The 26,551-nt window shown below is 39.9% G+C and overlaps 1 protein-coding gene across 3 annotated transcripts in view; it reads left to right on the top strand.

Moving 5' to 3' along the window:
* The window catches only part of rassf5 (Ras association domain family member 5), an 89,986-nt gene extending 63,724 nt beyond the window's left edge, over positions 1–26,262 (top strand). For 2 of the 3 annotated variants that reach the window (XM_052034773.1, XM_052034774.1), the window contains 4 exons: positions 12,732–12,842; positions 15,320–15,617; positions 18,603–18,718; positions 25,117–26,262. In XM_052034773.1, the coding sequence (XP_051890733.1) occupies positions 12,732–12,842; positions 15,320–15,617; positions 18,603–18,718; positions 25,117–25,266 (675 nt within the window). In that variant the 3' untranslated portion in view covers positions 25,267–26,262. Of the gene's footprint in view, positions 1–12,731; positions 12,843–15,319; positions 15,618–18,602; positions 18,719–24,074; positions 24,202–25,116 lie in introns of all 3 variants that reach the window. The other variant, XR_007957883.1, reaches the window with a different exon arrangement.
* The last annotated feature ends 289 nt before the right edge of the window (positions 26,263–26,551 follow it).

Genomic DNA, 26,551 nt, shown 5'->3' with positions numbered 1-26,551 from the left:
GCTGCCTTCTGCTCACGTAGAAGCAAATCTGCTCTCGTGCAGTATCTCTCTGTTTATAAACAGCAAACTGACCACATATTTCCATCCTTTGCTCTTGGAGATCTTGAACTGTTCAGGTGTAGTGTCTGTGTAAAACAGCAATCTGCTCAAGAATGGCATCTTTCAGCTTAGTGATGGCACTCTTGCTCCCCAGTAGTGTATCACTGTCATGAAGAACTGCATGCTGCTCCTGTATAGTGGAGACTGGACCTCTAGCTGGATCAGGGTGGAACTACGTAAAAGCAGAAAGACATTGTGTGAGCCCATCTGTGCTCCCACAACAGCTGTCACCTGAACCAGTCAGCACTGTGTGACAAGATGGTCCCTAATTTCCAATGAGGAGTCCCTAATTGTATATCACCTCCAGAGTAGAGGTTATAGTCTCCACACAACAAGCAACATGCAGGAGTTCCCCTTCTTGTTCTGGAGGGAACATGGAGATAGATTCTTGCATGTTGCTTGTTCTTCCCGCATTTGACCTAACGATATGTTCATTTAAATCATTCCAATCGTGGTCCTACACACAATGTACAAACATATGAATTAGGAAGAGGAGGAGTAGGCCACTCGGCCCCTCAAGTCTGCTCTGCCATTTAATAATATCAAAGCTGATCTGATTGTAACTTTAACTCTGCATTCCATCTACCCACAGAACCTTTCATCCCTTTATTAAGAATCTAACTCTGCCATAAAATATTCCAGACTCACAAGCAACTGAGAGCAAAAAACAATGTTTAATTTCAGTTTTAAATGGGTGACCTAATATTTTTAAACAGTGACCCCCAGTAACCCAATCTCCACACTCATCCCATCAAGACTCCTCAGTCTTATACGGTTCAATCACGGCACCTCTTCTAAACTTCTGCAAATCCAAGCCTAGCTTGTCCATCCTTTCTTCATAAGCCCCAATGCTGTTATTAGTCTTAAACCTTCATCTAATTTAGCAGTCATAACTTCAGTGCTTTCATCTGTCAATTATATAAATTGTATGAAGTTGAGACACCAGCACCCATCCCTGTGGCACATCATTCATTATCCTTCCTTTTTAAAGGAGATGCTGTTGCTATTATTTAATAGCCACAGGAGGACATAGGTTTAAGGTGCTGGGGAGTAGGTATAGAGGAGATGTCAGGGGTAAGTTTTTTACTCAGAGTGGTCAGTACGTGGAATGGGCTGCCGGCAACGGTGGTGGAGGCGGATACGATAGGGTCTTTTAAGAGACTGTTGGATAGGTACATGGAGCTGAGAAAAATAGAGGGCTATGGGTAAACCTAGTAATTTCTAGGGTAGGGACATGTTTGGCACAGCTTTGTGGGCTGAAGGGCCTGAATTGTGCTGTAGTTTTTCTACGTGTTTCTATGGAACATTCCCCGAATTTTTTGAAAAACTAAAAGAGAATTGTCAATTAGCTCACTTTTTTAAAGACCCTATCATGAAGTCTATCAGGATCTGAGACTTACCAGCCTGCTGTTCCAACAATTTGCCCAATGTCAGTGCCCCAATGATTGCAATTTTCCAGTACTCGTCCCGATTCCTGATTTGCAGCAATTTCTGGGATGAATTTTCTGGAACAATGCAGATACATAGGTGTCTCTTTCAATGAGCCCCTGGCAGAACTTGTATAGCCTGTGCTCCAGGGGCGATATGCCTGTGAGGAGGAGAATTGTCCTCCAGAATAATGAGACATTGCATTCTGTAGGGACTCCCACCCATCTCCCTCCTATTCCTTGCTCTTTTAATCTAAATGAACTGCACGAGGAACATTGGATTATTTTATTATCCTGCATTTGAGCCTTGACATCTCTTTGGAGGTGGAGGGGATAGAATGTCAATGGTGGTGTGATGGTAGGGGCTGGTGCAGGATACGTTTAGGGTGTGGATGGATGTGTGTGTGTGTTGTGTCTTTTTATCTCTGGGTAAGTATATCTTTTGGAGGGAGTGGTGTGGTTGTGAAATTTCTTGTGGCATTAAAAGGGGTATTGAAGGATCATTGCTCCCAGATTAGACAACTTGAGCCACCTCCAGTCAGCCTCTTTTAGTGACTTGGCAAATCTCCTGGCTAATGATGGTCAGGACTTCCCTCCTAGCACGTATTTCATTCACCAACACTTCAATGTGTTTTGCAGAAAACTTCCTTCCCTCTTTGTAGCTTCTCTCTCATCCATGGCAGCCATAACATGCATTGCTGCTGTCTGATTGCTCAGGGGAGTGTGCCTTTAAGGGCCGAGCTCTGTCTGATTGCCATGCAGAAAAGTTTCAGGAATGGCGCTGAGCTTAGCCTGGCCGTGTTGGGAACGTACTAGCTCTAATTTTAACGCTTCTGTCTGAGTATTCAACATTCTAATTATTTTATAAAAACAGAAAATGCTGGAAACACTTCACAGGTCAGGCAGCAATTGTGGAAAGAGATACACAGTTAATGTTTCAGGTCAAGGGTCTTATGTCAGAAATGTTGTCAGATTTTCACCATAATGCTATTTCCTACCTGTTTTGACCAATTTTGCCACTTCTTTTGAGAGGGACCTGATTTGGCACCAAATCAATCGATGCTTTTGTAATCCAATTTCGTTGATTCTAAAAACCAAAGGAAGAACTGAAGAAAAATTAGTCTGAACATTTACTTTATATTGCTGGTCTCATTTATTTTGTCAATTTAGATCTTATTAAATTTATTTTTTTATTGCCTTTTTCTTTCTATTAGACTGGTGGGTATTAAGTTGAAAGACAAAGTGAAAGAAAAACAAATTGAGTCAAGAGAGTTACTGGTCCTTCCAGAAATAGATTTGCTGCAATACCCTGGGGCTTAGTGGTTCAGTTTAGACTGAAGCAGCAAATGAATGGAGGCATTTAGTGTTATTATAAAACTAATGTTTGAAAAGTTAATTTTTTACTCAGATCTTCCATGACAGATTGCAAGTTGTATTTTTTGTATTGCTGACAGAAGGTGCTAAATGAACTCCACTGGTAATTCTTATAGAAACAGAATGCCATTGTAATGTGTTAATGGTTGTTGATTTTCTAGTGGATGGTGCTGCTCAAAAATGACTGTGAATTTGAAATGCACTGGTTAAAATATGTATATTTCTGTTTGCCCAAGTAAAGAAATATCGCTGTAGTCTAGAGATGGGTCAGGTGTTCTGGCAGGTTACTTGTGAAGAAGGGAGTGATCATTCTTTTGGAGCTCAGCACATTCCTGCAGCAATGTCCTATGTGGCAACAAAACCAAAAGGGTCAAAAGTACATGCGTAACTATGTGCTTGACCTGATTCCTGAGGACTGCAAGAACATGACACAACTAGACTTTAAGCGCCTGTAAGACAAATAATGGCTCCTCTGATGGCTGGTTTCTTGAATTCATGATACAATCTAGAAATAATCCACATTGACTAGGAAATCCTGAGATTGTGCTTCTGGTTTGTTCTTAAGTAAGCAGTAACTGGAGATACTCAGCAGGTCAGAGTGCATCTGTGGGAAGAGAAGCAATGTTATTTACTTAGGTTGAAGATCTGTTACTGACAACTGGTTCTGATTCTGGTTTGTTCTGAGTTGAATGCCCTCAGCGAGTGAAACAACTGTGTTATCGTTGACCTCATCCTGGGCCAGGGAAGAGAAAAAAAATGATTGCTACCTACTGATACCCATCAACCATCAAATAGGAAACCCATAGATGAGATGTATGTTTGGGGTCCTGGTGATAAGCCATGGTTGAATATAATCACTAATATGGCTTGGCGAAGCTTGATGATACCCTCTGGAATTTTATTTCAGATGCTGAAACTTCAAGGAGATAACAGGAAGCAGAATTAGTTTTAATACTAGAATATTTCTACCATACCTTGTGTAATGAATTTTTTAAAAAAATCTATATTGTCTCTTCTCTTTAGAAGAAAATAATGATTAAAGAGTATAGTTTCATAAGCGTAATCATGGCAAACTAGGAATTTGTTCAAGAGCTCCAAAAGAAGGTTCTGTGCCATTGAAAATTAGTTACTTGGATAGAGCAATTTTGCTATTAAATTTAATTTTGTTGACAACTATGAAGGAAGTTACCGATCTAGTAAGGAAGGTGTTATTGCTCTAAATAACCTAACATTAGATTCAGGGGAAATGCTAGAATCAATAAGGAAGGATGAAATAACGGACAGCTAGAAAAGAAAAATAGGATTGAGCAGAGTCAATATGATATATGAAAGGAAAATCATGTTTGACTAACTTTGAGGATGTGACTAGTAGAAAGATAAAGTGTATTTAGACTTTCAGAAGGCAATCAGTAAATTTCCATGCAGGGTCATCTAGTTTAGAGCACATGGAATTAGGGATAATGTGCTACCGTGGACTGAGAATTGGTTGACAGAAAGCAAAGAGTGGGAATTCTTTTGCAGATTGGTAGGCTGTGACTGGCGAGGTACTACTGGGATTGGTGCTTGGACCCAACTAATCACAATCTGTATCAATGATTTAGCTGAGGACACTAAAAGTCATATTTCCAAATTTTCTGATGATACAAAACTTGGTGGGATTGTATGAGAAGGATGTACATAGGCATCAAGAGGATATGGACAAGCTAAGTTAGTGGATGAGATGTTGCAAATGAAATATAATGTGGAAAAATGTGAGGGCATTTAATCTGGTTAACATAAAAACATAAAGTAAAAGCAGAAGTAGCCACTCGGCACTTCAAGCTTGGCAAGTGATTCAGTATGATCATGACTGATCTGCCCTAGGCCTACACTTCATCTCCTCTTCTGTGCAGTTCCCCATACCCCTCAATTCCCTAATCTTTCAAAACTATCTACTTCCTCTCAGCTCCTCTAATCAGTCTCAGCTTCTCTAACCTATCCTTGTAACTATAGTTCTTTAGCCCAGGAAGTTCTTTTGAATCTTTTCTGGACCCTCTCTAATGCCTTCGCACCCGTCCTATAATGAATGAGGTGACCAGAATTGACTGTAATACGCCAGTTAAGGCCAGGCCACGGTTTTATAAAGGATCATCATGGCTTCTATACACTATGCCACTTTTGATAAAGCCCATATGAAGAGAAATTCCTTCAATCTCTGAATCTCTGGAATTCTTTCTCCCAGAAGGCAGTGGAGGGTCACCTACTGAGTTCATTCAAAACAGTGGATTTCTGGATATTATGAGAATCAAGGGGTATGGGGATAGTACAGGAAAATGGTACTGAGGTCAGCTGTGAATCTGATCAATGGTGATACATGCCTACTCTTGTATGTAATCCTTGTGTTCATGGAGTAATATTATGTAGGGACCTTTGTATAATGTTAGAAGAAACTGACCAATACTCCATCCATTAATTTAACTGGGATAAAAATTGGGTAGACTTTTTCACCATCATGCAATCCTTACTGCTGAGCCATGTACTGCAGCCAGAAAAGTTTTGCTGTTAGAAAAAAAAACAAAAGATCCATTTTAAATTAGGGTTAATTATTCTCCAGATGTTCTTTTTCTTGTTATGCTCTTCAATGAAGAAATGTTAATTTAATTTCTCTGATTGCATTTTATAGCAAATAACCATGCTGCCTGTAAACACGAATGGGAGAAGATGAACTAGCAGCTTGCTGGTTATAATTAAATGCCATATTTCAAATGCCCATTTCTGCTTTCAAGTCATGAATGTGCAAATTGAAATTCTGAGAGAGAATGGATGTCAAATCTGCTCTGCATGGTCTACGGCACTGAAGTCCAATGTAGATCAAAATAAATCCTCACAGATTACCCACAGGCAGCTGTCTTTATTGCACAGTCAGCAGACCAGAGGATAAAAATGCCTATGAGATGTCTTGATATACAATTTAGTTTCAACCAACCAAATCAGTTACTCTGAATAGCATTTGGGGGAAGGGAAGAGAAGGGGTGGATAAATATCTGACAACTGCTGTCTGTACATTTCAACCTTTAAATAGTGAAACTTCTTTTGCTGTAGTATTGTAAAATATGCAGTTTATCTGCTTAGGAAGCCATTCAAAGTACATTAAATGAAGCAAAGATAGAAGACTTCCCTCTAGCAAACTCTAGCTGTGCTTATTCAACTATGGGATTAAATAAATTGGTGAGTGTGACAATGTGTTAGAGCAAACATTTTATGATGGGATAAATTTATGTTTGCACTCATACCTTACTCAACTGGAGGCTTATCAGATAGTCAAGTGTAGAGGTCTATGCTTTATTTGTGGCCCTTCCATTTTTCTTTTGATTAATTTTAATGACTCAAAACATAAGTATTGCTAAATAAAAATAGCAATTATTGTACATGAACAACAGGTCAATTAATACCTGGAAATAAAAAAAGTTAACATTTTGAGTGGCATTCCTCATCAGAACTTGAGAAAGGAATAATTTATGTTTGAACAAGGACATCGAGAACATAGAAAGGGCTTCTTTGATTAATAGTTACTGGAATCTCAAATGTTGGAAGGAGGTGTGGAAATTTGTTTCTTATGAGGAATTATTTCTTAGATTGATTTTGATAACTTTCTGCTAATTTCTAAACAGAAAGCTATCAAAATCAATCTGTGAAATACTTCCATATATTAATTATTAAGCACCATTTATTGTTTTTTGTTTATTAGAACAAAATGCAGCTGTCTTTCACTGTGTGTACAAGAAGACTTGAATATTTGCCAGTGTATAATTTGCATGTGATTTGTCCTGGGTCCTCTACATTGGTATTAATTTGAAGAAATTCAATAGGATGGCAAATCATACAGTTTGCAATTTATTATTGATAATGGTCTTCAGTAACCAGTTACATTTAAGAAAAAATTGTTAATAGAAATCAAAGGTTAGAAATTTCCTAAATAGTACTCGGTAGTATATTCAGAGGAAAAAGAAATAAGCAATCAATTAATTGTATTCTGTGTCCAATTCACGGTGCAATATAAAGTTTATTACTGTACATTATCTAGCTCAATATTTTTCATTGAGTCACCAGTTATTTTCCCTTACCTGACTGTTGCAACTGATAACAGGATATGGTTCTATTTGCTGCTGCAGCACCTTGAACTTTTATTAACGTGGATAAAGGAAAACTTTTCCATTGGCAGAAGAGTCAAGAATCAGAGAATACACAAATAAAAGAAGAGTGATTTGAGGAAAACTTTTTCATGCAATGAGTAGTCATGATCTCAACCTCACTGACAGGGATAGACTCTAGAGGGGAAAAAGTGTTAGGCTTTGGGAAGAAGAAGTGGAGAATTGAATTGAACGGATTGTTCTTGTAGAGAACTAGCTGAATAGTCTCTTGTAATATAACAATTCAATAATTCTAAATGTTCATTATATCCCTTGGCATTCATTTCAAAACAAATGTCAATATATTTACTATTTCTGGAGTGAAAATTCAGGTGGAGTTTAAATTCAAATGTTAGAGTAGGACCAGTTCCTTACAGTTATTTCTGGGGGACCATTTATCTGTTGACGGAATGAAAGCAGAAAAAATTATAACATCATCTTCTATCTATCAAGTGCAATGGCATTATTCTGCTTTGAATTATTTATTTATTCTGCACAATATCTTTCTTAGAATTCAAATTACATTGTCACATTGTCACCGTCATATCATGTCAAAACTAATGATTAGCTGCTGTAAATTTAAACTCTCTGAACAAAATATTTTGAACTTTGAAAATATTTTTTGCAGTAAAAACTAATTGCAGTTGATACTTTGGAAATTTTATCATGAGGTCATAGCTTTCTAAGGTAAGAAGCAATTATAACAGGATAGCTATTTGTAAACATAAGAACTCTACTGTAATTACACTGAAAGGCAGAAAAAGCTGACACATTTACTGTATTCATTTCAGCATTAAGGGCAATAAATCCAACTTGGGCTATCTTAATTACAAATCTAATAAAGAATCCTCCAGTGAGCAGGAAGATTGATTTAACTGTGTAATTACTTAATTTTAAATCCTGCATTATTGATGAAAACAAGTCATCATGTAAGAGCATATTTCATTTTAATAATCTGTGAATAGAATGTCTAGAGGATGTTCAACCAAGATTGAATATTGGCAAGCACTCCATTATAAATATAAGATCAAAAGTGAATGGGCTCCTTCATTGGTAGAGGCAGGATGTAACTGAGCTACAGTAACCAGAATCCACCCTATTCTATTTTTGGTTTCAAATAATACAGAAAAAAAATCTGGTAGATGCTCAGCATACCTCGCAGCATCTGTGGAAAGGGGAATAATTAATATTTAATGTTCTGTTTAATTTCAGATTTCCAGCAACTGCAATATTTTTTGTTTGAACTATTTTTGATTAGTGCTGGACTCAGCCAGGGCAGTAATAGTCACTCAAGAAACAAGAGAAACTTTGGTGGCTCTTATATGAACATTGACAGAATAATGTTTGGTGCTCACTTTTTGGAGAAGCCTAGGAATTCATTTCTGTTCAAGGTCCTTTGGCACAACAGAATTGAATTTCTCTGTCTTTAAGCATGAATTGTGGTAATGCATTTATTCTGCTCAGTTCTTGTTGCACCCATAATTCATCCCAGCACTCATGTCCAAGTTACACATTGGCACGTGCACATTGCTTAGTGTTTAGGAATAGAGGGAATAATCAGCAAAATAATTGCAGATGCTGGAAATTTCAAAACAAATGTCAATATGCTGCCTGACCTGTTCAGCTTTTACAGCATTTTCTGTTTTCGAGCAGGGAATGATGTTCACTTTGCAACACTTACAGGTGAAATGGTGTCATATTACCCTGCTTTGGAGGAGTTGTGGGACACTCACAGGGAATGCTCCATTTGCAATGGCTGTAATGTTTTATGGGCTTGTCAGATACCTCGCATTGTGGAAGACTTTGGGAGGTTACCTAGAAACTTGGGAGGCCACTGCAGTCTACACTGGTAGGGTGTGTTTTGATTTCTTTAGTTATTAGGGTAGACCTTTTAGTACCCTGATTTTGCCTGCCACCTGCACCGTGATCACACTGTTTCTTCTGACTGCCAACATGGCAACACAGAGCCTCTTGCTAGTGTGGGAAGGCTGCAGTCAAAAGAACAACCCTGCTCCACCCCTGCTCACTCGCAGTCAAACTTGCCTTTTCATCTTTGACATTCACAATTATTCACAAATACCTATGGCCTGTCAACAATTTAAAAATAATGTTAAAAAGTAATTTTATTTAAAAAAAGTAGAAGTGCAAACTCATACACACAAGAGCTGGGAAATCTCTGGAAGTTCATATTCTGATATTAGATTCATTGAGGAGTTCTGACAGGCCATGTTGAAGTCCTGCAGCTAACGCTGTGCTGAGCAGATGGCTGCACACCCACCTCTGCTCAGGAATTAACAACTATAGCCATATCTGCTGGAAGAACCCTCGCAGACCTTGGCAGACAATTTGCTCCATTATCACTTTGCTAAGGATGACTCTTAAGGGTCAGCGTAGTGGCAGAGCTAATAGTCGCTTCTTCACAGCTCCAACAACCTGGCTTCAATCCCAACCCTCCAGTTCTGTCTGTGTGGAGTTTGAACATTCTCCCTGTGACTACATGGGTTTCCCCTAGGTCCTCCGGTTTCCTCCCTCTCTGTACTGTTATTGTTTTTACCTGTACTACATCAATGTACTCTGTACTAACCCAATGTAACTGCACTGTGTAATGAATTGACCCGTACGATCGGTATGCAAGACAAGTTTTTCACTGTACCTCGATACAAGTAACAATAATAAACCAATACCAATGTTGAGTTTGGTAGGTTAATTGCTCGCTGTAAATTGCCAACAGGGTGTAGATGAGGGGTAGAATCTGGGGGGAATTGAGGGAAAAGTTGGGAGAATAAAAGAAAAGTTTAGATTAGTGTAAGTGGGTGCTTGATGGTCAGCATGGTCTCAGTTTCCATACTGTTTGGCTCTATGACTCGGTCTCTACAGTGTACCATACAAACCGGAGCGACAGGACACCATAGGAGAAGATTGGCATGAAAATATATTTAAACAGTAATTGGGTATGCCACATGTCTCTTTTATGCCTGTTCACTATTCAATAACATTATGGCTGGTTTTGTACCTCAGCCGCTTTCCTGTACAATCTCCTCTGCATCTGATTCTTTACTGTCTAATATCTATTCATCTTGGGCATGAATATATTTACTGACCGAGCTTCCCAGCTGCACTTTGTGGTTGCACGTCTGCAGATTTACAACTCACTGCCTCAAGAAATTTCTTGTCATCTCAATTCTAACTAACTAGTCCTTTTTATGTAGTTATAGAATTTATTACAATCGTTTCCTATTCTTGTTGTTTGTTCATTCTTAGTCTGGCTCCTCCAATCTCAATTTTTAGTGATGCATTCCGGCTCCCTAAAACTCTTCCAGTCCTCAAGTTTATTACTTTTCTTGGCAAAGTTTGAAGCCTCTTTCAATCGAAAACTATTTTTAATCTTGGTTAGCCACAGATGGATCAGTTTTCTCAAGGAGATTTTATTGCTCAATGCAATATGCTTTAGAATTATAGAAGCCTAGAGTCATATAGCATGGAAACATGCCCTGTCTATATTTATCCCATTTTCCAGCACTTGGTAAGTTTCCTTCCATGCTGTGGCATTTCCAGTGCTTTTCTAAATACTCTTTAAATGTTATGAAAGTACCTGCCTCAACAAATCCTCCTCCATCTCCACACACACACACATACAGTCATGGAAACACACCCAGACAGTGCATTCCAAATTTTAAACACATCTAGATGAAAAAACGTTCTTCCTGAAATCCACTCTAAATATCCTACTTCTTACCTTATACCTATGCCCTCTGGTTGTAGACTCCCTTGGCCAAGGGAAAGAGTTTCTCTAGCCTCCTCCACTGTAAAGAAAATAAACCCAGGCTATTGCTGAAACATTTTATTCCAGAACCCATCCTGGTGAGTCTCCTCTGCACCCCCTCCAGTGCAATTACATCCTTCCTATTTGCTGAAAGTTTTGAAATATTTCATTACAAGTTTGCCTTGTTTATCTACCGTCGCCTTTAAATCTACTTTAGCCAATGCACCCCTCATACCTTCACTTTTTACCCTATTTTCCCAGAGGATTACTTACTATGAGTTTACAATTAACCTTGAATGGGACATGCTCGTGTCTCTGAAGTCCAAGGCTGCTTCCTTCCCGGCTGATTTCCCTGCACAGCCACTTCTGCAGAGTACTGCACAGATATTTCCAGTTGTGCTGTAGTATTCTGGTGAGGTGCCCTTTAATGGCTGGAGCCCAGATAGTGACCATCTAGTGTTGTATTTCAGAGAGACACAGGTCTCGACCCAAAACGTTGACAGTCCACTTCCCTCCATAGATACTGCCTGACCCACTAAGTTCCTCCAGCTTTTTGTGTGTTACTCAAGCTTTGTATTTCCATGGTTTTACTGGGGAGGGAGGGGTGTTATTTTATCATGAAGGAATTGAATGCAATATTTCAGTCCTTTTGAATTATGCTGTATGTGAACATTTGCCTTTTGTAGCATAACTATATGTAGGAGTCTTAACCACATAGTGTCTTAAGCCAGTGCATTTAATGAAAAAGTTGGAAATTGCTTTTAGTGGTGTTTAATAGATGTAGACACTGAGCTTCTGAGGCATTTTTCAGTACTGTTGAAATTAGCTGTCTGTATGAAACTGTCTAATAATACCCCAATGGACTCAATTACTTCATATTCCCTCATCATTTTAGTTCGCTACTTGTGTCTGTCAACCCATACGAGAATGTGAAGCCACCAGATATTAAACTGAACACTGGGAATGTTAGATAGCCATTCATAGCACAGTTTGCCTTGGAAAGATCAGTGAGAGAACAACTGTGTTTACTTTAATTATGATTTAGATTCATTGTTCAAATCTCATTAATTACAATATACAATCCGTTTAGGTACTTTGAAAATACCATTGAGGTGACAATCAAAGCAAATTGTCCCCATCACCTTGTACTGCTTTTTTTTCTTATAAGATTGATCCCCTGGGAACTTCTTGCTTGGAAACCTCCACAACTATTTATGGACACCCAGGTGCTTCCTGAAAAATAGAAGTGTAATATTATTTAAGCATATACAAGCAGCCCTAGTCAAAATAGACTGCACTGTTCTGCAATCTACTTTGAAGACAATGGTCCATAACAACATTCTTCTTGTGTACCCTGGAGAAGAAATTGGATGGATTGCAGCTATTTGTTTTGGATTTTAAATGGGCACAAAGCATTCCATGACCTAGGTCCAAATACCTGCAGCCTTTCAGTCCAATTTTAGATGTTTTGGACAGTTACCTATAATATCCATTTGTTGAGGAAGGACCTCAGCTATTTTCCAAATGGAATTGTCCTGCATTCAGTGAGTGCCCAGTCAGCTGTTTTTAGAATAACAAGGGATACCATGCGACTAAACTGCTTCCTTACAGCAGCTTTTGGAAGTCACCAGAAAACTGGTATAGGTTTGTACTTGAAAGGATTGGACCAGTTTATTTGACTAACCTGTCTCAACATATTGGCAATATTTGGCCAAAGTAAGTGTGAACTTGACAAATGATACTTGTGGAGTTCCATTTTGTATAATTGTAGATTTTCATCTGTGTTTTGGATGATTTTAAATGTACTGAAATTTTTATTGGGATAAGGTGGGTTGAGTAAATCTTGATGATTTAGGAAAATGAAAGTCCTTTTGAATTGTGACTTTTTTTTTGTTTAAGAATGTGGCAATTAAAGAGGAAGAGAAACCAAAGGTCCTTACAGAAAAGGAGATTAAACAAAAAATTGAAGAATACAATGGAAAAGTTAAAAACTGCTTGGGAATGCGCTTGGTAAGTAAAATTAAATGAAAATGTAATAATTGCTATAGATGTCAAAGTATGAATGATTTTTATGCAGTAATGAAGTTCAGAAGTGTGCATAGAAATTCAAGCACATTACACTGTTTTTTCAGTTTTAAGCAAATGAATGTCATTTCTTTTTCTGGACTGAAACATGATAATGACCATTTCCATACCATTTATTGTCACTAAGGGAATTCAGGCACTTCTTGGTGTGAGTCATCCTTGCAGCCTGCTGAAGGGGTATTAGTCTTCATGCATCTCTCCTTTTGGTACATTGCAGAGAATCTTGAACTGTAGTGCCCTGGAACACCCATCAATGTCCACTCTCCTGGGACAAACTGCTCTTCCCGGCACAGTGCTGGACTGGCATTCCTTCTGGGTACATTCCCAATGTATCTCTTATCCTTTGAGCGTCCCCTCTCCTCCTATTGATTACCATCATAATCCCACCAATCATCCCAGGCCCCGACCCTGTGGTCCATTTGGGGGACAAAATGAGACCTTTGTCTCCAACTCTTCATGTATCTCGCTTACCTCAGTCTCAGACTCGAAGTGTAATCCCTCTTTTTTTTTCCCCTCCATCCATCCCAACTATTACAATCAAGGGCCATTAACTGTTTCTCTGTCCACAGATGCTGCCTTGACGCTGAATATTTTTAAGTATTTTTAGTTGTTTACGTTAGGTTGCTCTTTTCCTTTTGCCATACCAATCTAAACATTATGATATAATGATCACTGTTCACCAAGTGTTCTCCCTCTGATATTTGGCCTGTTTCATTCCCCAGAAACTGAATCCAGCAATGCCTCCTTCCTCATTAGACCAAAAGCATACTAATTAAGAAATGTTGTTGCATACAATTACAGAAGTTGCTCCCTTTCTTTGTCCTTTATCCTGTTGTATTATTTCCTCCTCTAGTGTTATCTAAGCATCTTACTCCTTCAAGCATTTTATCCCTATTTTCTATTGCCACATGCTAATGTCCACTCTCCTGCCATTTTATTTTAAATGCTCCCCAGCCATACAAGTGAATGTCCCCTCAAGGACATTAGTCCCAGTCCTATTGAAATATAACGTGGCCATCTTGAAAAAAAATTGAACATGTCACTGCTGCCCCAGGACTAGTTCCAACATCCCATGGTTCTGAAGCCCTCCCTCCTGGACCATTATCTAATCGCACATTAAATGCCATTCCTTCCTATTTCTATTGGTGCAGTATGTGTCACTGGGAGTAATCATCCAGTGACACGTACCATCACCTTGCATCACCGCCTGGTATGGAGGCTCCAATGTGCAGGATCAAACGAGGCTGCAGAGGGTTGTAGACTCAGCCAGCTCCATCACGTGCACAACCCTCCCCACCATCGAAGATATCTTCAAGAGGTGGTGCCTCAAGAAGGCGGCATCCATTACTAAGGATCCTCACCATCCAGGACATGCCCTCTTCACGTTACTACCATCGGGAAGGAGGTACAGGAGCCTGAAGACCCACACCCAACATTTCAGGAACAGCTTCTTCCCCTCTGTCATCAGATTTCTGAACGGTCCATGAACCCATGGAGACTACCTCATTATTCCTCTTTTGCGCTATTTATTTTTATAACTTATAGTAATTTTATGTCTTTATGTCTTGCACTACTGCTGCCACAAAACAACAAGTTTCATGACATATGTCAGTGATAATAAACCTGATTCTGATAAACCAGAGATTTCTACCTTCGAGATACTACCTTTTAGCTTCCCCCTTGAAAGTCTGGTTGTTGGAAGTCAGTTCTCCTCCTACAGCTGAATATGTGGCATCTTTTCCAAGATGTTCTTTACTGTAGTGTCAGAGGGCAATATGGGACTCTTCAGCTACCACTCTTCATTCATATTTACTTGACCTCTTGATCTCCAGCCCTTTAAACTTTGCATCTTGATCTCCCACTCTTCATCAATACCATGGGAACTGAGAGGTCAGAGAGTTCAGGTCTTATTGCGTCTCAGTGTCAGAGGATATCTGGAGTTCAACAATTACAAATCAGGAATTTTCTTTCTGAATTGGGCAGGCCAGGACTTTATTCTTTGGGGCATAGGAGACTGAGGGATGATCTTATAGAAGTGTATAAAATCAAGAGGGACATAGTTAGGGTGAATGCACTCAGTCTTTTTTCCCAGGGTTAGCAGAATTAAGAACTAGAGGGCATAGGTTTAAGTGAGATGGGAAAGATTTAATAGGAGCCTGAGGGGCAATTCCTTCATGCAGAGGGTGGTGGGTATATGGAATGAGCTGTCAGAGGAAGTGGTTGAGTCAGGTACAATAACAACATTTAAAAGACATTTGGACAGGTAAGGTTTGGAGGGATATGGGTCAAACTCAGACAAATGGGACTAGCTTAGATGGGCATCTTGGTTGGCATGGAGGAGATGGGCCGAAGGGTTGTGTCACTCTATGACTCTAATCCTAATGGATGATCTTATTTTTCAGAACGTAGATGGTAGTTACACAGGGTTCATCAAAGTCCACCTGAAATTGCGGCGCCCTGTCACTGTCCCTGCAGGCATCAGACCACAATCAATCTATGATGTGCTGAAGGAAGTGAATCCAGCAGAAATAACAGACAAACGAACATCATTTTACCTGCCCCTGGATGCAATCAAACAGCTTCACATCAGTAGTGGCACAACGGTTAGTGAAGTGATCACAGGCCTGCTGAAGAAGTTCATGGTCATTGATAATCCTCAAAAATTTGCTCTCTTCTACCAGACAAAAAAAGGGAATGATGGTAATTAAAATCTGTTTTCTATTTCCATAATAGTTTAGAAATGTTGAATTAGTTCACTTTTAGGTACAGGGGAAAGTTATAACAAACTTGGAAATGTTTCTAAACTTCAACCAGCTCTGCTGAGTAGATGTTATGTCTGTTTTTAAGTTCTCAGCAAGTCCTCAGCCAAATCAATTCACATCATATGATCTCAAGAAATGGCTAGGAGTTTTGGATACAGCAAAGGCTATGTGGCCAGACCGCATCCTGGCTATGGAGCTGAAGGCTGATGTTCAGAATCAGCTCTGCCTTGAATCAAGCTGTTACAGTAAAGTCAATGCTTGCATTTATCTGACAATGTGGAAAATTGCCCAGATGTCCCTGTCAGTAAAAAGTAGGATAAACCCTATTTGTCTGCTGTCAATTATCAGTAAAGTTGACTTTATCAAGTAGAACTTACTCACAAGTAACCTGCTCACCCATGCTCAGTGAGTTTCATGAGAACACCTCATCTCTAGACTTCTTTATACCCTTGGTATATACCTGAATTCCAGAGGTGAGGTGATCTTCCTTCCATTTTAAGACTAGAATGAGGTTGATTGCTGATGATTGTCACAGTGTTCAATTCTGTTTACAATATCTCAAAAAAATGAAGTGGTCAGTGTCTGCATCCAGCAAGACTTTGGCAGTATTTGGGTATGGAGTGATTAGTGTAAGTGCCGTTTGTGTTCCACAAGTGCTAAGTAATAACCATTGCTCACAAGAAAAAGTCTTAACCACCTACCCTTGAGATTCATTGGCACTGCCATTGGTAAATTCCTTGCCATCAACATACTGGGAATCATCAGTAACTTGAAACTTAACCAGAGTAACCACAAGAAAAGGTCAAAAACTGAGTATCCTGCAGCAAATGACTCACCTTCTGAGTCCCCATAGGTTTCACATGAGTCAGAGGCTCAACACCTTCAGAGTCAAAACAACCAATTTGACTAGAAGCCAGTCCTGCACCTTAAACCTTCAGCTTCTCAACTGCTGTTGTATTGTGGCAGTGTGTGTCCTACTTACAAAGTGACTTGCAGAAACTTGCAAAGACTTCTTCAACTCTGTCTCCCAGACCTGCAATTTTGAACATGATGCACTATTTCCTCTCCAAGTCACACAAACGTTTCAGTAACTTAAAATCAGATCACTCACAGGTGGAGGACTGGACAAGCCTCCTAGAAATGTTTAGTTTTGGTGATAAACCCAATATCAGTAGAAATTACACCTGCTCTTAAACTTATAATGGATTTTTTTTTACCAAAAACTTAAACTGAAACTATTACTTTCTATTGCTCGATTGTGCTGGTTTATTGAAATAGCTTTTATGGAAACTTGAAACTTAACCTAATCAGCACAATTTCAAGAACACTGTAGCACAATTTCCTGAAACTCCAGAATGGAAACTCAGCCCCTTGATATTTCACACCAGCTGTTGGTATAGAACATAGAACAGTACAGCACAATACAGGCTCTTCGGCCCACAATGTTGTGCCGACCTTTAAACCTTGCCAGAGAATATCTAACCCCTTCCTCCCACATATCCCTCTATTTTAAATTCCTCCATATGCTTATCTAGTAATCTCTTGAATTTGACCAATGTACCTGCCTCCACCACTGCCCCAGGCAGCGCATTCCATGCCCCAACCACACTCTGGGTAAAAAAACCTCCCTCTGATATCTCCCTTGAACTTCCCACCCCTTACTTTAAAGCCATGCCCTCTTGTATTGAGCACTGGTGCCCCGGGAAAGAGGTGCTGGCTGTCCACTGTATCTATTCCTCTTAATATTTTGTACACCTCTACCATATCTCCCCTCATCCTCCTTCTCTCGTATGGAACCATTGAGCAGGTTAGGCCTATGTCCAATGACATTTGATGGTGAGAAGATGTTTCCCCTTATTGGGGGGGGGGAGGGGATGCGGGTAGTCTAGAACCAGGGACATAGTTTCAGAAAAAGGGATTGCCCATTTAAGACAGGGTAGAGGAAGAATTTTATCTCTCATTATGAATTATTAGCATTTTCTACCCAGTGAACAGTGGCCAAGTCCCAGGGGACTTCGAATCTTTGGAATTACATACTCCAGAGATCTGCAGTGACTAAGTTGTTGATTTTTGTGCTACAGGGGAATCAAGGGTCATGCAGATCAGGCAAGAAAGTGGAGCTAAGATCGGAGAAGCCATGATCATACTGAATGGTGTAATGTGCTCAAGGGTTATGTGGCTTATTTCAGCTCCTATTTCTTATATTAGCACACTGTCTAAATGGTGCAGAGCTGTGAGATGCTAAGGCATCTGTGTGTCCTCGGGCATGATTTACAAAAGGACAGTATACAGGTGCAGCAAGTAATTAGGAAAGCCAATAGAAGGTTAGCATTTATTGCTAGGGGAGCTAAATATAGAAGTAGGGAAATTATGCTTCAGATACGAGGCTGCAGATAGAGTTATATTTAGCATCTTGGTCACCTTATATAACGAATGGTGTTAATGCATTTGGAAGTAATGCAATAAAGGTTTACTGATTTGCCTGATTGGAAATGTAAGATCCTGAGGATCTTGAAGAGAGAATGTGGGAGACTCTAGAACTAAGAATCACTGTTTTAAAAAAAAAGAGGTTGTCCAGTTGTGACAGAGATGGTGAATTTTTTTCCCACTGAGGGTCTTGAATCTTTGAACTCTCTTCCTCAAAGGGTGAAGGAAGCAGCGTCTTTGAATATTTTTAAGGTAGAGGTAGACAGATTTTTGATAAGTAAGGGGGTGAAAGGTTACTGTGGATAAATGAGAATGTAGAGCTGAGGATATAATCAGGTCAACTAAAGATCTTATTAAATGGTGGAGTAACCCTGTTTGTTTGCATGTCTGCAGCCTGCTTTGTAAAGTTAGGAATTCCATTGATTGCTTTGTCGCTTGTTTCACTTTCAATCAAAGGGCTGAATAACTGACAGATTTTTAAACATTTCTTTTCTAGTGCATCTGCAGAAACTCAAAGGAACTGAACAACCCCTGTTAATCCGTCTTTTGGCTGGCCCGGACACCGAAGCCTCAAGTTTTGCATTGAAGGAGAATGAAACCGGGGAAGTGGAGGTATGTTTTTGAAGTAAAAGAGTAGCTCAGGTTGTGTTCTTTTTAATTCTTTTTCCACAGCGGGGCTGTTGCAGACAATGACAGAGTTTATCACTAATTGCCTTTAAGGTGGCAATGATTCACCATCTTGAACTGCTGTCATCCTTCTAGAAATTGCCAGTTTCTCGTTTAAGTATGACGGAAGCTATTCATTTTTCATGTTATTCCAAAACATGAAGAACTATAATTTATTGGACTGTGCTTATTGGGAAGATGCCAACATTATAAGCTGAATGTCTTCGGAAGAAATCTGCATGTAGTCAGAGTGTCCTGTGCAAGATGATATTAGCAAACAAACTTTGAAATTAGTTGTTGAAGCGGGGATGGTTTTAACCGGAAAAGTCACATAAACACTGACAAAAACTGTTACTCAAAATCCAAATGATCAGGAAAAGCACATGCCCAATATTCCTTTCCTTCTTGAGACCTAGTTAACTTTTCAAGGAATTCATATTTTAAAATCTTGGTATGGGGAAAAAAAACACACAAATCTTTGAGTCCCACTCCCTGGCAGTTACCCATAGACCTGTATTTTTTTTTCTTTCGATTACTCATCCTATTTACTTTTGAAAACACTGATTTGATTCTGCCTCTGCTACTCTGTCAGGCAGTGCGTTGTGGATGCCAACCACTTGCAATGTAAAAATGGGTTTCCTCAAGTCACATTTGATTCTTTTGCCATTCAACTGAAGTCTGTGTCCTCTGGTTCATAAACCTTCCACCTTTTGTTTTATTCATTCATGGCATGGGAACATAAGTGGCCTTTATTGTCTATTCCAAATTTCCATTTAACTGCCCCCGAGGCAATTAGAAGTCTATTATATTGGTGGGTCAGGAGTCACATATAAAGGTCAGAACAGATAAGGATGGTGGATTTTCTTTTCTGCTGGACATCAGGAGTATTAGTGAACCAGGTGGGTTTTTATAACAAACCTCTGCAATTCTCAGATCTCTTTGCAATTCATTGTAACCTGCTTCACTATCAACAAGACCCCCCTTATTTAGTATCATCAGCAAACTTGCTAATTGTGCCATGTACATTCATATCCAAATCATTTACACATATGTAATGAATGACAGAGGTCCCAACACTGACCCCCTGGGGCACCCCACTGGTCACAGGCCTCCAGTCGGAGAATATACCTTCAACCATCACCTTCTGCTTCCTATCATCGAGCCAGTTCTGAATCCACCTCACTAGCTCCCCCTGAATCCCATGTGACCTAACCTTCCAGATCAGCCTGCCATGCGGGACCTTGTCAATGACCTTACTAAAGTCCATATAGACAATATCCACTGCCCTACCTTCATCTATCCCCTTAGTCACCTCTTCAAAAAATTCCAAAAGATTCATCAGACATGACCTCCCACACACAAAACCATGCTGACTATTCCTGATCAGGCCTTGACTATCCCTTATCCCTTAGAATTCCCTCCAGTAACTTCCCTACAACTGAAGTCCGTCTCACCGGCTGGAGTTCCCTGGCCTATCCTTGCTACTCTTCTTGAACAATGGAACAACATTAGCCACCCTCCAGTCTTCTGGAACTTTGCCAGTGGCAAACAATGAAGCAAATATCTCTATAAGGGCCTCTGCAATTCTTCCCTGGCCTCTCATAAGGACCGGGGGTGCACTTGGTGAGGCCCTGGGGATTTGCCGATCTTAATATGCTTCAAGGCTGCAAACACCTCCTTCCTTGTAATATGCATATGATCCAAGACCTCACTACTTATTACCCTCATTTTTTTGGCATCCATGATGTTGTTCTTAGTAAACACCAAGGAGAAATAGACATTAAAAATCTCAGCCATCTCCTGCGATATACATAGGTACCCTGATGGTCTTTAAGAGGACCTAGTCTCTCCCTAGTCACCCTTTTACTGTTAACATAACTGAAGAATCTCTTGGGATTATCTTTATCCCTGCCTGCCAAATCTATCTCATACCCTCTTTTTTGCTCTCCTGATTTCCCTTTAAGCCTGGTCTTAAACTTTTTATATTCATTGAGGGAGTCATTTGTACCCAGCTGCCGAAACGTGATGTACGCTTCCTTTTTCCCGACAAGAGCCTCGATATCTCTCATCAGCCAAGGTTCCCTGAACTTGGTATGTCTACCCTTCACCCTAACAGGAACATGCTGCCCCTGGACTCTTGATATGACCCCTTTAAAAGCCTCCCACTTGCCAACTGTTTGCCTTTAAATGGAGTCACCCAGTTGACCCCAGCTAGATCCTGCCTTATGCCCTCAAAGTTGGCCCTGCCCCGGTTCAGGACTTTAACCTGTGGACCTGTTCTATCTTTTCCCATAACTATTTTAAAACTAATAGACTTGTGGTCACTGCACTCAGTGCTCCCCAGCTGCCACTTCAGTTACTTGGCATGCCTTGTTCCCTAGGAGGAGGTCCAGTATTGCTCCTTCCTGATATATTGTGTAAGGAAACTGTCTTGGAAGCACTGCACAAATTCCTCCCCATCCAGGCCCTCTGCACTCTGGGTGGCCCAGTTGATACCGGGAAAACTGAAATCTCCCACTGGCACTATCCTACAATTCTCACAACTACGTGCAATTTCTCGACACATCTGCTCCTCATGTTCCCGCTGACTACTGGGGGGTCTATAATATAGCCCTACCAAGGTGACAATCCCCTTCTTATTTCTAAGTTCTACCCAAATGGCCTCATTAGATGATCCCTCAAAAACATCCTCTCTGAGCACTGCTGTTATGTACCCCTCATCAAAAAGGCACACAACCCTCCACCTTTACATGTTCCTCTGTCACACCTAAAGCATCGGTATCCCGGAACATTGAGCTGCCAGGTCCTGCTCTTCTCTCAGCCACATTTCTGTTATGGCCACAATATCCCAGTCCCAGAGGCAATTCACGCCCTCAGTTCGTCTGCCTTTCCTGTTAAGCTACGTGTATTGAAATAGGACCACTGCTTTAAGTTTGCATCTATCTGCCCTTTTACTGTGAACATGGCTATCCTGATTGCTGGGCTTACACTCTTTGGTTGCTGCACTTACCCTTTCTTCTCACTGACTTCGTTCTCTCGAGTCCTACCCCCCTGCCAATCTAGTTTAAATACTCCCTGGTGGCAAAAGCAAATTTCCCCGCTATGATATTGGTCCCCCTCTGGTTCAAGTGCAATTTGTCCCTCTTGTACAGATTACCTCTACTCCAGAAGAGATCCCAATGTTCCAAGAACCTGAATCCCTGCCCCATGCACCAGCTTTTCAGCCACACGTTTAACTGGGCTATCTTTCTATCCTGGACTCGCTAGCCTGTGGCACCGGAAGTAATCCGGAGATCACTACCCTCGAGGTCCTGCATTTTAATTTCTTACCTAATTCCCTATACCCATTCTGCAGGACCTCATCCCTTGTTCTGCCTATGTCATTTGTACTAACCTGTACAATGACCTCTGGTGGTTTGCCCTCCCCCTTAAGAATGTTCTGCAGCTGCTCAGAGACATCCTTGCCTCCTGGGAGGCAATGCACCATCCTGGCATCTCTTCTGAGGGCACAAAATCTCCTTTCTGTCCCCCTCACCATTGAGTGTCCTATCACCATCTCTCTGTCTGACTGCACCCTTTCACTCTGAGCCTTAGAGCAGGTCACAGTGCCAGAGACTTGACTGCTGCTGCTAGCCCCTGAAAGAACATCCCCCTCTACAGTATCCAAAGAGGTATACCTGTTAGTGAGGGGAATGGTCACAGGGGAACCCTGCACTGACTGCCTCCTGCCCTTACTTCTCCTGGTGGTCACCCAGCTACCTGAAGCCTATACCCTGGGTGTGACCACCTCACTAAAACTCTCATCTATGAAGCCCTCAACCTCTCGGATGACCCTGAGTACATCCAACTGCACCTCCAGTTCCTTGACCCGGTCTGTCAGGAGCTGCAGCTGGGTGCAATTCCCACAGATGTAATCATCAGTGAGATCGTGAGGTTCCCTGACTTCCCACATCTTGTAGGAGGAGCATTCCACTGCCCTAACTACCATCCTGCCTACACTGAATCAAGGACTGAGGACTAACAACAAAATAAAATCTTACCTGTTCTTACCTGTTCCTTCTCGCTGAAGCCTTTTCAAGCTCTCACTCCCAACACCTGGCACACATACTCCGCCCCTTCAACATCACTTTCTCCAGTTTAAGAAACAACCACAATACTTGTTTTCTGTCCTGAGGCCCATTTTTTTATTCACGTCGCCACTGCCCCTTTTATTTCAAGGCATTTAATCTTGTTTACAATTCTATTAAGTACAACTTTTATCAAGTCCCTTTTAGAAATCCCTACCCACCTTATCAACTGAAGGTCCCTTATTAACCCTTTCGTAACCTCTTCAAAAGCTCAAATTATATGAAGTAAGTACTATTTTCTTTTTATTAATCCATGTTGCATTCCATTAGTTAGTTCATATTCTTTTGTGACTGCTTTTACACATTATTATTTTATTGAAAGTATCCTATCACTATGTTATGCTGACTGGGGTTCTGTAATTGCCAGGTGTATGTATATTGAACAAGGATGGAACTTGTGAAATTTTCTGTTCCTGTCTCACCATCCCCAAACCTAAGGAGGAGTGGAGAGTTACGGGCAGTATCTTGGCCATTTCCTCCCATCCCTCAGTAACTCAAGAAACATTCCATTGCTCTTGGTGACTTACTGAACTACAGGTGGTTTTTGCTATACCTCCACTACTTACTATATAACTTTAACAATTGTGAAGACAGATGTAATTACTCATTTAGTACCTCAGCCTTAGACTCAGCCTTCATCAATAGGTGTCCATTTTGACTGTACGAGGCCCCAATCCATCTCTTACTGTCCTCTTACTATCACTGGAGCATGGCGACTCATTGCAAGCTGCTCTCCACAGATCCACTCATTACTTCTATTATAATCACTCTACTCTCTTAAATCTAAATTCTCCTGAATGCACTGTGTGCTGAATTGATCTGTACGATCGGTATGCAAGACAAGTTTTTCACTGTACCTTGGTATATGTGACAATAATAAACCAATTCTAATTCTATGCCTATAGAGCATGTTGGGGTTCCCTTTCATGTCAGTTGTCAGTATGTTCTCAATTTCTTTGCCTATATTGTTTGCTTCCTCTCTAAGCTTCTCTAGTTTGCCTATTCTTGCATGTGTTATCACGAGTTCAAGCACAGTAGCAAGTTTTCACAGCAGTAGATCACTGTCCAACAGATCTTTGCCAGTGTTTATGTTCCATATGAGCATTCCACTACAACAGCCCCCGCCAGCCACCTTACTTCAACTCCTTTTGACATTTTTTTTTCTTCTTATGTAGTTCCCTTTAAATGCATCTATTACCCGCATCAAGCACTTATAATGGAAGCAAGTTCCACATTCACAAAATTCACCATATCTATCGTATCCACGATGTGGTCTCTGCAAGTTTTGATGTTTCTCAATGTGTAAGTGAACAGTAATGATCCATTACTAATCCCTCTGGAAAACCACTTTTTTGTCTTTCTAAATTTCACTGGTAATTTGTCAAACAAATTTGCAAATATCCTGTTTAATCTCGAGGCTTGTTTGGTATTACAGGTTTCTATTACAACATGTCAACTATTTTAAACTGAATAATGTATTTCAAAACATTGCAAGTTTGCTGGCTTACTTTGTCACATTCTGAACAAGTTAAGCATTAAAAAATTGTTGTAAACATCAAGGTGCGAAGCTTTGACAAGGCCCAGAAAAGATGGCAGAAGTTGATTTCTGCTCTGCTAGTCATGTTTATCTCGGTATTGTAATATGCAAAGTTTTCAAATACATGAGGGAGTTATGTTAGAACAAATTGAACTTTAGCTTCATTGTCCAGACTGTACTAGTGTAGTGTAGTGCAATTTAAATCAAAACATTATTTTCTTTCCTGATTAATAACCTATTAGCAAGTATTCTTACTCTGAGTACTTGGTAGGAACAGAGCTTGTGAGGTTCTATGAAATTCTTCGTTAGCTTATATTTGAAGGGTTATCATGGTAACCATGCTCTACTACTTTCAGCAGAAAAGGGAAGAAACATTAGAGAAAATATTTAAAGTAATTATTTTGATGCATTTCGGATTGCTAAACTTCAGTATCTTCGGTGTTTACATAAGTGGATCCCTGTATATTTATTACATTATCAGTCTAACGTCGGTCAAGACTGTAAATAGGCAATATTGAATCAGCCATCATTACATATCATGCCCATTCACTGGGACGTTGAACAAGCTGCTCATTCAATTGTGCGTATTTTAATCCAAGGTTGCTTTAATAATTGTTATATAATCAATTAATGCTTTAGAATTATCCTATTAACTTTGAGGAACTTTTTCAATTCTGCAGTGGGATGCTTTCAGTGTGCCCGAATTGCAAAATTTCCTCATTATACTGGAGAAAGAAGAAAAGGAACGTATCCATCAGGCACAGCAAAAGTACATCACATTTCGTCAAAAGCTGGAGCAAGCCTTGAAGGCAGCTGGAAAACCTGGATAACTGGATCACAGAGAAACCTAACTATAAATATGAATCTATCTTTGATATTGCTCAGGTCATTTGAGCGGATTATCTCAAGGGACAAGTGCAACAAGGCATCAACAAACATTGCTGTAGATCTAAAATTGCAGCCCTGGCGACAGATTATGAACATTGCTGTCTGTGCAGAGCTACCACTTTGGACTAACCAAAGGAACTGTCGCTTTTTCCTAATGTATTTTAAATAACCCTTAGAGTACTGAAGACAAAATGTTTTTGAGTCATCTTTAAAGTCTACTGTGAATTTGAAAACCTCTACCTTCGCATCTTAATGCTCAACATAGGAAATTATCTGTATATTTAGGTCTGGTAGAAATTGTCATGGAATTCAGAGGCTGCAGAGTGCATACTCAGTGCTGAAAGGGTTGTACTGACTGTTCTGCTGTGCACCAAGTCACTATTTGGAGCATCTTCATGAGTGCTCAATGTTGGTAGTTTCTTTCTGCATGTTATACCAAAATTATTCTTGTTCTTTTCTAAAACAAAAATCAATCTTTAATCAAGTGTTGCATGCTGAGTGCTCATTATAATTGGATAGAATCCCATCTTGTATTCACATTGGTCTCAATGAGTACACCTTAACTGGATAATTTAAGGAGACTTGTACCATTCATTAGTACCCAAATAGTGATGATCTCTATTAACAGAGAAGTGTCTAAATACCTCTTTACATGAAACATTTAAGGAAGACATACATGGTTTGCCATTAGTAATAAATTCCTAAATATTCAGAAAATAAATTTTAAAAAATGTAATGGTAGAAATCTTCCTTAACTTTTTGAATAAATCCATTTTTTGTTACAGTTGCTATTTCTAATTATCAGGAGATAGTTTGGCATTTTTTATTCAAGTGATCTGCTGAAATCTGCATAGGGTAGTGTGCATTTGAACTTCTTCTGTACTGTAGTATTTCTTACATTGCAGTTTAATTTAAAAATAAACTTTATTGAGAGGCCACTTTTTGGTTAATACTATTACTTAGCACCCCCTTTTACTTCTAGGACCTAGATTTTAATTCAGCTCTTGCTTATGGATTTTAAGGTTTTATTTTTGCATTCAAAGATCTTGAATTAGGGTGTGGTAGTAATTTTGTAACCTTTCTCAAAGGCCAAATGGATAATTTGTGTGGGAAGTACAATTCTCACACAAGACCCTTTAAGGAACAGGATAGAGGAAGTTTTATCTATAATTCTGCAGATCTAGTCTGGGTGTTTTAATGGTACTGGCTGGTTAAAATTAATTTCAA

Source organism: Pristis pectinata, chromosome 20, assembly GCF_009764475.1.
Source record: "Pristis pectinata isolate sPriPec2 chromosome 20, sPriPec2.1.pri, whole genome shotgun sequence".
In the NCBI taxonomy this organism is placed as follows: Eukaryota; Metazoa; Chordata; class Chondrichthyes; order Rhinopristiformes; family Pristidae; genus Pristis; species Pristis pectinata.
Note: the sequence above shows the minus strand (reverse complement) of the source record. Positions and strands in the feature narration are given on the sequence as shown.